Here is a 12315-nt window from a genome sequence, read left to right on the forward strand (position 1 = left end):
TTGCCATTTTAGCGGTTTCAGGTGGCCGCTTGCTCGTTTGCCACCTTATGTTATAAAAAAAAAGTAATAGAAATCGGTTTAGCCGTTTAAGCTACAAACTCTAACATCCATCTAAACTATCGCATTTATATTAGTATAAAGTATGATATACATATGTGTCTTTAGTGATATTTAAAAATGAATCAATATTAAATTATTATGTGATAGCTTCACAGTTTTACCGCATTTTATCGAAATTGCGCCAAAATATGAACGTAAAATAAGACACGACTTTTTTAAATTTTATGAACATGAGTTATGGGCGATAACCAGTAGAACTAAATATAAAAAGAATGAGAGTTTCTGATAATTGTAGTTACAAAGAAATCTGTTTAAATTTGTAGCAATGGAAACAAAACGCGGACGATTATACAAAACTTGTTCAAAAATTGTGAAATTTCAGTACAAGGAAAACTTAATCTACCTACGTATAAAAATACTCGAGTTTAATTTAATAAGCAAAACATTCCGAGGGAAATGTGCTAAATAAAAAAAATGTTTAAAAAAAAAATTAATACCACTACTCATCGCTAGATGGCGTACATAGAGTACGAAACCGATGTCAAATACTCGGAACTAGCAGAGTCTGAGAAATAATAACAATGAAATACTTCGGCGTTATTGAAATATGATTCCAACCTCACTTTATTATACTTGTTGATGTTACTTATGTAACATTTACTAGGATTTAGCCGTTAAATGCTTTGTTCTTTTTAAAAACTTTTTTATAAACCAAAATAAAACACCAACCGGTTGAGTGATCTACTTCGAGTTAAAAGTTGGTTTTAATAATGAGGGAATATGGTTTTATTTAATTCATATATCTTTATTTCTTATTCTCTATATAATACATTTTACAAGATTTGATATAAAAATAAAATAATACATATATAAAAAATAGAGCACCACCGGCTGCGGAATCCGTTGACTCAAGCAACCAGTGGTTAGGGCTGCAGAGACAGGAACCTCCTCACTATTCAGTTTCTAAAATAACCGCCTTTTGAATCGAGACCTTAATTCAATTGATTTTATTTATTATTATCATTTAGAGAATGTGTATACAAATACAGTAAAAAATTAGTATTTTATTTTAATATTTATAACTTTACAATTACCAAGCTAGTTTCATTTTCGTTTGTGCTATCGCTCGTAGCAAAAAAACGTTTTATTTTGCGCAGAGTCAATCTTTATTAAGGTTTAAGTCTACCCGATCTAACAAACTCGTAGTTTATCCTGATAGTAATACAAACAAGAAATATCAAATTCACTCAATATCAAAACTTCCCGATTTATTCGTAGAAACGACGTATTTATTTTTAAAAATAAAAACTGGATTGTATATTCGCATCTGTATTAGCTTGTTCTATATTTAAAAAATGCACAGATTATGTGATTCAGTGTTGCAACATTAATTATGTTTTTGAACGCGTCAGCTTTTGCAAACGGCTTGGCTTATTTTCCTCCGTTTTCCTTTAGAGTGGATTTTGTTAGAGTTTATTTTTAACGTTGATTTGTAATAATGAATATAGCTTGTAACTAAATTGTTTTATAGAATGAGACATTAACATCATCTTTTTATAGCTTGTAACGTAAATGTTTTCTTTTCGGGTGATGAATACATGAATTGAATATGATTGGCCGATTTTCTTGTTATTCGATTCGTATAAAAACAGGAGTTCGTCGAACTGTAGTGTTATTCCTGTCTGATAAGAGTTAATTTCGAGGTTATGATCGGTGAAGGTTTGTATGAATGTGAGATTAGAGGAATTATCTCGAAAATTCGTCACGTTTTCGTAATTTTATCGATTACATTTGTGCAACTCTACTTAATTATTTTATTGATTAAAGTACACCAACAAATCTCATAGAAATGTCGATAACGTTACTTTTATTCCCCCAACTTTTCGAAATACACCATGATAAGAATGCGAAGAAGGACGGAGGAGGAGCGCGCGGAGAATATAAGGAGAGCAAAATAAAAATAAACACTTAAAATGAAAATTGATAAAATCGATAAAAAAGGGAAAATGACATAAACATCCTAGCAACGATTGTAAGAATTTATTGAAGAATGAAAAATTATTTACAAAAAGAATAAAATTTAAAAGAATGTAAATTCTAATTTTAAATAACTATAAATAGTAAAACTGTATCAAAGAGGCTTATTACATCGCCAACAGCTCATCTTAACGGTTTGTATTACTAAAATATGACCCGGATAAAATCTAATCGATTGTTTTTTTTTAATTGACGTAATTAAATACTACATCGTTTATTAAAAACTTAAATGTAGGTTAAATGCTATATGTAATAACAAGTTACTTTGTACCCGACTAATACGTATGTCTTCGTGCTCAATGCTTTGTTTTAGTTATTTGCTGCGTTCCGTTTCTCAGAATGCTTTTACAGATTATATCAATGCTATTGTTAATATAATATTTTATTGGAACATCCGGCGTTTAATCTGTGGCTCTCAGTTTGATTCCTAAAACTATAGAGTAATGGGAACCAGTGGTCCATTTATTATATAGAGAAAACATTGGTATTTTTGTATGTATTGAAATAACTCATAAACTTCTGGACCAATTATAATTCTTGCACTATTAAAAAGCTATGTTACTTAGCAATAAAGGCTGTTATTACATTAATCTTACTTACTAATATTATAAATGCGAAAGTTTACATGGATGGTTGGATGGATGGATGTTTGTTAGAGTTTGTAGCCTAAACAGATGAATGGATCTCGAAATTTGGCGTATACGTAGAGGGTGCCTGGAAGAACACATAGGCTACTGACTTTTGTTTTTTTTTTAATTCCACACGGACGGAGTCGCGGGCGAAAGCTAGTTTTTAATATTGTTGGGCATGAAAACAAGAGCAATGAGTGAATAAGTAACAAAAAAAAATTCTGTCTCACTTTTTACTTATCTGCTAACAAGAAAAATATAAAAATCATACCTGACCAATAAAATGTTATTTGACCCGATGGTTGCGTATTAGAGCTTTCCGGAAAATGTCAAAGTATAATAAGATTCTTGTCGGACTATATCAGATTTTAGATAAAGTAGGACAGTGTTTAACGTATATATGGAACATTAAAAAATACAGATTATTGTATGGTTAACAAACTATAAACTATGGCAATCTTGAATTATGACAAACCTTGGCAATCTTGCTTCTTTGATGTTGGCAGCAACTTATGGTCTCTTTCCCACATTAGGGATTTTATCCAAAATATTTACCCCCTAAGTTTAACGGCGTGAAAATATATGGCCTAAAGTGTGACGTAAGTGTAGGGTCTTATATTAAAAACAAAAGAATTATTCAAAAACATGCTGTAATTGATGACATTTTAGGCAACAAAAAAGTGTGTGTTTACGCTTTATTATAATATTATACAAGTATAGATATAGATTTTTGACCAACTTCCCAAAATAAAGAGGTAGTCAGTTCGTCTGTATGTTTTTATGTGTGTTACGACATAATTTAGGTTACAAATAAACTCAAAAACTAAGTAAATAGAGAAGTTAATATATTACTGAGCAACATAGGCTAAATTTATTATAAGATTTCTTTTAATTCTGTGTCGTCGGGGTTAATATAATTTTAACAGTGGTAGTGCCCGCTTTAACATCTTAGCACGAATGGGCCGGCACGCCCGGTGTAATACCACGACCACACAGAAGACAGGCGTGAAATGGAAGCAATTCCGTGTTTCGTCTGATGTGAGTGTGGTGCCGGAGGCCTAATTTAAGTCCCTTTCCCTTTACCACCCTTTTCTTACAAAGAGAGGTTGGGAAGAGGAAGTGGATTTGACGGTGGAGGAGATGCATAGGAAGGGGAAATATCCTCTTTATGTGCGTCTCCTCCTCCGTCGGATACGGGTAGGCAACGCATCTGCAATTGCGGATGTCTATGGGCAGCGGTCGCTTCGCCATTTTGGCGATTTCAGGTGGCCGCTTGCTCGTTTGCCACCTTATGTTATAAAAAAAAAAATAATAACTAATCTATACTGGTTGTAAAGACATAACTGAAAAACTACAGCACCAATTTTAAAAATTCTTTCCCTATTAAAAAGCTATGTTATCACTGAGTAATAGGTTATTACTATTTTTTCGGACAAAGTCGCAACAGCTAGTAAGCGACTTAATTAAACTTTCATAATGACGTATTAACACGTATATGAAAACATAATTGATATTAACTCGAATCCAGGAATTTCAATTTGATATACGTCAGTAGTATAAAGTACGCAGTACCCTGTGCAATTCGCGGTAGGGGTGGTAAGGGGTTGTAATGGAAGGGGTAGTCTGCCTCCCACCCTACTCTCGTGTAGGGAAAGCCCTTGCGAAAGTATTACGTAGGATTTAATTCCGAACAACGTAGCGTTTATTTTGTGCAATAGTTTCAAGTTTTGCGATTCACAATTGGTAAATATCGGGTTATAATTAGCTAAATAGGTAGGAAATCACAAAATATTACTAACTAGATTTGCCCGCGTCTCCGTCCGCGTGGAATGAAACCAAAACAAAAGTAAGTAGCCTATGTGTTCATTCAGACTGCTCTACATCTGTACAAAATTTCATCGAGATCCGTTCAGAATTTTAGGCTAGAAACTGTAACAAACATCTGTCCAAACTCTCGCATTTATATTATTAGTAAGAAGTTAGATTATCAAGATTAATAATCACTAAAGATTTCGTTGAAACTCTTTATTCTCGGACATGCAGAATTTTCAAATAACCATCTAGCTTGCAGCAATTATACAATCACGCCCGGAACCCGTACCTGTAACATGTAGGCAGAGACCACACGTTCATATAGCGGACTACCTCTCTTGTTTTTTACATACACACTTTTAAACAAGTGATATAATTGTAATTAGCGTGATGAACTTAAACACTAAGACCTCTGATCCCGCTATAATGGCGCGCTATTCCAATACGTCTAATGACATTGACAGCTGTCAGATAGGGACGGGATGTCTATGTCGATGGTCTCGTGTTGCGTCAACCCTCCAGTGCAGTACTAATTTCTTTTTTAACATGACTACCAGTTAAATGTGCTCTCAATTGGACTTGTTTTTTTTCTAATTAAATTACATCTTCGAATAATGTATTCTCGGGAATTGGACTAAAATTTAATTAACTTTAATTTTTTTTACAAACTGTCATAATAGGGTTAGCAGAAACCTATAATTTATTTTATAACATTAACAGTAAACAAAATATTAAATGTGACATTACTTTATTGTTTTGAAATAATGAATGACAGGCATGTTAATAGATATTTCGACAAATACTATGGTAACATTGGCCGAGCACCGTATCGAATTTACGTATAAATGGCAACCCGGTAATCTCGCAGCATACTTATACAGGGTTACAACACTTAAATTTTAGAAATGCGAAAGTTTGGATGGATAGATGTTTGTTTGTAGCGTAAACCGCTGAATGGATCTCGTTGAAATTTGTCATAGACTAGAGGATAGTCTGGAAGAACACGGACAAAGTCGAGGTCGAAAGCCTTTTATTATTACATTTTTTAACACGTGTATCACGAATTTTGTTGTATTTCCAAGATTGAGTCATATTTCTTGTTCTTATAATTTTGTGTTTGGGAGATCCCAAAAGCAACTGTTTTTAAATTATAAATTCTTTGTTACTCTTTCCTTATTACATTTGACGTAGAAACTATATACTTGCATTGTTATCGTTAAATAGAATGATTGGCATGCTATATAATAAAGGTAAACCAATGTCAAATAATCCCGACGGTTTAAGGAGGTCATTAAAATATGATAGTAACGTTATAAGGAGTTAACTGTACTTGGGTTTAATATTGCATTTTCTCAATTGTTTATTACTGTTAGTAATGACTGCATGTTTATGTATATATTGTAATGCCGTATTTAATTTAGTTTTAAAATACGTTGCAACTATTTATAATTAAAAGTAAATTGTATTTTAGAATTGCATACAACCTTTTAAAATAGATAATTAAATCCTCTTTGGTATAAAAGGATTTATTTGCAAGTGTAACAATGTCCATAAAATTAAGTTTGGCGCGGATCACGTGACATGGCGGGAGTGGCCGTCCGCCATTTTGGTATTCGGGCATTTGCCGCGCGTTTTATTTATAAAGTAATCCGTTGACTTTGATGAAAGATATTTATTGAAAAATAATTACGTTTATAAATATTAATTGCATTTGTTTAATTTTAATATTAATTATATTTATTTTTAAATGATTTTATAAGTAACTAATGTGTTTAAATAATCAAAATTAATCAATTAGAAATATTAACGTCTCCGTAATTTTAATTAATTTACTTAAATATAACTAGTAATATGTCTGACTATTTTTTAATTGAAAAAGAATATTTTACTACTAAATTGATATTAAATGCATGGTGTAGGAAATTGTTTCCTCGTAGGTATTCTATCGTCCAATTTAGTATGAGAAACTCCAAATCAAAAATGTGACTAAGCAAATCCGTTTTGTTAAATATGTTTCCAAGTTATTTCATGTTGAAATTCGTAGATTTCATAATCTTCGATAACAGATAACAAATAATCATAGCTTGTAATTCGATTTTTCGTTAAGATAAAAAAAAAATAGTAAAATAAAAGATATAGTTTTTTTATCTTGTGAGTCAAAAACAAACTGTTTATTTCGTCAAAATTAAATTAATATTTTGTTTCCAATTATCCGGATTAAAAATCCGTAACTTATTGAAATAATATACGTAACTTTGTTATTGAACAATCTCGGCCTTCAACTTGACCGAACGACCTCACATCTCAAAACGTGCGCTACAACTAATGTATCTCCAGTTATCCTACTGTTAAGGATAATCCTAAAATATTTCTACACTGTTTCCTTATAAAAGTTACCATTTTTATGTCCAACAAGCCGTCCACGTGCTTCTGCATCCGCATAAAATTATAAGGACTTTATTTTGTTTACATTTGTCGAATTTTCAATTGCAAATGTCAAAATTCAAATGCACAATTTAAGGCCTTTGATAACGGATAAGTTACCGTTACCATGGAAACCTTGCTTCGTTAATGTTGTCAGCTTGTAATTTTTGTCCCTTTTTCGTATGACGGTTATTTCCAAATTATTCACTAAATTAAATAGCGAGAAAATATATAACCTATAGCGTGTCGTTTGAGTAAGATTTTATATTAAAATAGTATTTTTAAACATGCCATTATTGCCGTGATCCTACATAACAAAGTGTGTTTATGCTTTATAACACAAGTGTACATAATACTTTTATGTTTATTTGTCTATTTCATATGTTATTTTTCTTTCATTTATAGGTAAAGAGGTACAGAAACGATGGCGGTCTATTCGCGATTCTTACACGAAGTCGTACCGGCAAGGCAAGTGCGCCCCAGAGCAGTGCCAGCCCGGCAGCCGTCGCTACCAGTACCACAAGCAGATGTCATTCTTACACCGCGCGCTGCAGAACAGGTCAGTATGCGGTACTGCTACGGACAGCGGGGGTTGCTATTTACATAAATAAAATAAATTAATAATTACATGAAAACAATTCGCATACGAGATTTGGGTCTATATTACAAAGATTAAAAAACCTCAATTAATTAACTTAAAAAAACTTAAAAAATAAAGTAACATTTAAATCTCTATACTATTGTTATAATGAGGAAAGATTTGTAATTTTGGATTTTTGTATGTATTGAAATAAGTCAAAAACAACTGGGTCGTTTGCAAAGATTATTTCATCATTAAAAAGCTACGTTATCATTGAGTAGCGTAGGCTATATTATTAATTTTAATTTCATGCGGACGATATCGCAGGCGACAACTAGTATACAATATCCATAGTAAAGATATGTCTTGATCACGTATTCAGATATTGTTCATTAATTCTTAAATATACTTATAAACATATTTTTACTTTCTAGGAAGCCACGATACTCTCAAGACAAATACGAATCTTACTCAGAAGTATCGAATTCCCCGCAACATCCGGCGCCGGATGAAATCATACCGAGGATCAAACACGAGGCCATAGACAAGCCTCTCGATCTCAAGACAAAACCGGACCCGCCAGAGAGACCGGAAACCGTAGACAAATGCAATCAAGCGACCATAGACAGTGATAAGAAGAGCCCTTCACTAGAAATCAAAATTGACGCGAATTCGATCCTGCCAGACGATCATTTCGACGATGATAAACTTTTTATGAACTCTCTTTTACCCCTTTTTAAAAAGATGGATGATGATACCCGTCTTTTATGCCGTATCGAAGTTTTGAAGATCATTAGATACGCTCTACAAGGGAATAAATGCTTTGAAGCCTTAAAAATGGCGGAAGATAGCTTCTTTAAGAATCGTATTAGTGGTTTATTAGCCAAAGAGGAGGTTATAGATACATCAGTTAACTCTACTAAGAATGGATTGTCGGAGTCCAAATTGTCTATGACCACTCGCTCTGCTGATGGCAGCCGACCTGTGAGGAAACGAAGAGTGAGTAGATTTCTTTTTTTATTGTTGCTGGCAATCAAAACTGTCAGTGACGTGACTTAAAAAACTTTTAACCATAAACATCTGACTAAATTGCAGACTAGTGTTGCCAGCCTTTATATAGAGAAAAAATAAGGGGAAAAAATTAAATACACTTAGTTGAATTCTATTTTCTTTATTTAATTATGTAAACGTAAAGTAACAATATTAATTTTTCTTTGCAGGCTCGTTCTCCATCTCCCTTACCGATACCACCCAAAAAGAGGGGTCCTGGTCGTCCTAGGAAGGTATTTATAGCTTTTTTGATACTTAAATGTGGTTAAAATCATTAAATTTTTGAATGAAATGTATTTAAAACGCACTTATTATTTATTAATAACATGAAAAAAGGTATTTATTTACATTTATTTTACAGGTCCGTCCCCCTCCATCCGACTCAGAAGAGGAACACACAGTACGGAAGCAGTATCCCAAGCTTAAAGTCCCACCCGTAGAGATCTCCCATCTCTCTGAGTACGATGAAACTTTAAACAGGGCTACGAGTGTCTCACAACTGCCTAAACCCATGTTTATGAGGGTAAGTACGTATTATTTTTGATTCACCGATATTACTTTTTAAATCTATTGTGATCTCAGTTTAATAACAGTTTTTTAACAGTGGTAGTGCCCGCTTTAACATGTTAGCACTACAGGGCACGCCCCCAGTAATACCACGACCACACAAAAGACAGGCGTTAAATGGAAGCAATGCCGTGTTTCGTCTGATGAGTGTGGGGCCGGAGGCCTAATTTAAGTTCCTTTCTCTTTACCACCCTTTTCTTATGGGAAGGGGAAGTGGATTTGACGATGGAGGAGATGCATAGGAAGAGGATATATCCTCTTTATATGCGTCTCCTCCTCCGTCGGATAAGGGTAGGCGACGCATCTGCAATTGCAGATGTCTATGGGCAGCGGTCCCTTCGCTATTTTGGCGGATTCAGGTGGCCGCTTGCTTTATTGCCATCATATGTTATAAAAAAAAAATAACGGCTATAGATTTTGTCATAGGGTATAGGGTTTTTGGTTACTTTCATTTAAGATTTCACTTATCACTAGTGAGGGGATAATCACAGTGGAAATATTGAATTGATAATGATAAGGGTTATTACAAAAATTAAGTTTTTATTTAATACATAAATAGTGGTAGTAAATAAAAATCATGGTGGTGAAAATGTCGCCTCTAACTTATTTCAAACTAGCTTTTGCCTGCCGTCCGCGTGAAATTAAAAAAAAAAAAAAAGCAAGTAGTCTATGTGTGCTTCCAGACTATAGCCTACATCTATGCCAAATTTCATCCAGATCCGTTCAGCCATTTAGGCTACAAACTCTAACAAACATCCATCCATCCAAACTTTCGCATTTATGTTATTAGCATGATTATATCACAAGTTTTAAATATATTATAAACAATATACTTTGTATCACTAAAAAATCTACTTTTTCTATAGATGTACAACCTGGAAAGATCAAAACCTACCCTGGCAGCACCACCTCAAGCAATGCAAGTCACCGTTAAATCGGAGCCCATAGACACGTTCGAGACACAGTGTAATATGTAAATGTCAAACGTGTGACAGCTGTCAAAAGTGTTACCATATGCAAAAACTTTTGAACTCTCGTGCCAGTTTCGCGGTTTTATATTGTATAGTGTTGGTACCATGTAATGTAGAAAATATGGACCAATTTAAATATTTGAATGTGATCCTTATGGACAGGGTGGTAAGGTTTACAATGCAAACGAAATTATTGACATATTAATGTCCAATGAATTATTATGTTTGATATGATTATTGTGAATCTTTAATTTTCTTTTTTTCAATTACAATGCATTAATTTACCGTTACTTTCGGTTTTCATTCTGTTTCTAATGTGGCAACATTGGAATTTTAAAAAATGGCCCTAATCCTTATTTGTACAGATAATAAAATGTATCATATGTTCCGTTAGTTTTTTGAATGTGGCGAGTGAAATGTGATAATTTTAATTAAGTTTTTTTTTATTTAATAAGTACAGTTATTATAATTTTTTAACGTCCATATTAAATGGTTTATGTTAAAAACTATGAATTATGTTTAAATCATTATGTTATGTATGTTGTTCCAAATGTTATTTCTTATGTCTTTTTGAAGTTAGAATAGTATGCAAATGGAAAGTCAATCGATATTAATTTATATTTAGTATGTGTCATTCGTAATAATTGTTTTAAAACTGTAGATGACATGAAAAATATTTACCTACAATAAATAAACCTGAATTTCAACTATGAGTCGTAATTTTTTTCGTTAATATGTCGAAGCGTACGAATTCAAATTATGTGTTATTAATCAATGTATATTAATATGTAAAAACATAAATAGTAAATGTAATAATTTTGTGTAAATGTAATAAAGCATTTTTAATTAATATTATGTAAATGTTATGAACAAGATAAAAAAAACTTTTTGGTGGAATGTTTTGTTTTTTTTTTTGTATGAAATGGCGTCCAAATTTTTTTAATCTCCGTTATTATAATACATTCCGTAATTACTAAGATAACCAATGGAATAAAATTGTTAATAGTCTACGTGAAATAAATGAATTTGTGACAAACGGTTTTTGCTTTTTCAAAGAATTGCTGTGTAGTACTAATAAGAATTATGTTTTCAAAAAATTACTCGTCTAATTTTTAATTGGGAGTAATTTTTGTGAATCAAATAGGCATAAAATACCCGTAAAACAAGTACCTCATAATTTAATTCGATACTTGATATACTCGACGTGTCAAATTAAATCTTACAACTTACTATTATTATATATGCGAAAGATTAGATGGATGGATGTTGGTTAGAGTTTGCCGCCAAAATGGCAGAACGGATATCGATGAAAGGCATAGATATAGAGCATAGTCAATTTTTTGAATCCGTCATAGAGTCGTAAATAAATACGAGTGGGTTATGTTAATAATTTTAACAATAAAAAACATTTTATTTACAAAATAAATTCAATTTGAATGGAGAATATCTTCTTGGGGTACTGAAAAAGCAAGCTCACTAAAGCTGAGTTTTAAGTTTTCTCTCTTCGGCGAACAAGTTAAAACTCCGACAAAATATTTATCAGCTTCAGGGTATGGGCAGAGTCGTAATAGGTTCCACACAATTTTGTCTGTTGAATATTTCACGCAAATAACACGATCCACTCTAGTAATGCGCATCCAAAATTTTCCAGGGTTGCCAGTAAATATACCTGGGAAGAATAAAAGTGCATTTAACTAGAACAGTAGAAGATTTAGTTATAGAAAAGTTAAATAACCGAAAAAAAAGGGGCATAACTTAGCCAGTACAGTTGGACAATTGCGATGGCCACTCATAAATTGAATGGACTTAATGGTGCGATTTAGTGTTCACACTATGCCAGTAAATTGCCAGTCTAGTTATCGAGTACTACAGACCTAGTGTAAACCGGGCATTAAATGAGAGACTAAACTACATAAATGCGTGGTTCACACTTGACCAATAGAGTCCGTACTGGATTAGCCATATAGCTAGAATAACAAATGCTACGGGCCACGCGAATTTAGGGGCTCTGCACTCACAGTCTGACAGTAATAAAAAAATGTTTAATCTATTACTCTAAACTGCCCTAAACTTGAGAACCTTAAGGAAACCAAGGGCTCCTTGATAAAAATTGCTACAATCCCCCGCTGGCTTATATCGGCACTGAGCAGAGTCGGCCAGTAGCGTTCATAAACTGCACTGTCAA

General features: G+C 32.9%; 2 protein-coding genes across 4 annotated transcripts in view; one reads left to right on the plus strand and one right to left on the minus strand.

Annotated features, from left to right (window-relative positions):
* LOC106108892 overlaps positions 1-10899 on the plus strand; it is a 27172-nt gene extending 16273 nt beyond the window's left edge. For 2 of the 3 annotated variants that reach the window (XM_013290214.1, XM_013290212.1), the window contains exons 2-6: positions 7368-7521; positions 7977-8541; positions 8763-8825; positions 8954-9115; positions 10026-10897. In XM_013290214.1, the coding sequence (XP_013145668.1) occupies positions 7490-7521; positions 7977-8541; positions 8763-8825; positions 8954-9115; positions 10026-10136 (933 nt within the window). In that variant the 5' untranslated portion in view covers positions 7368-7489 and the 3' untranslated portion in view covers positions 10137-10897. Of the gene's footprint in view, positions 1-7367; positions 7522-7976; positions 8542-8762; positions 8826-8953; positions 9120-10025 lie in introns of all 3 variants that reach the window. The other variant, XM_013290213.1, reaches the window with a different exon arrangement.
* A 609-nt stretch (positions 10900-11508) lies between these two features.
* LOC106108808 (regulation of enolase protein 1-like) overlaps positions 11509-12315 on the minus strand; it is a 1791-nt gene continuing 984 nt past the window's right edge. Inside the window, exon 3 of the mRNA XM_013290082.1 lies at positions 11509-11799. Coding sequence (XP_013145536.1) covers positions 11558-11799 — 242 coding nt within the window. The 3' untranslated portion in view covers positions 11509-11557. The remainder of the gene's footprint in view (positions 11800-12315) is intronic.

Source organism: Papilio polytes, unplaced genomic scaffold (assembly GCF_000836215.1).
Source record: "Papilio polytes unplaced genomic scaffold, Ppol_1.0 DF821400.1, whole genome shotgun sequence".
Lineage (NCBI taxonomy): Eukaryota > Metazoa > Arthropoda > Insecta > Lepidoptera > Papilionidae > Papilio > Papilio polytes.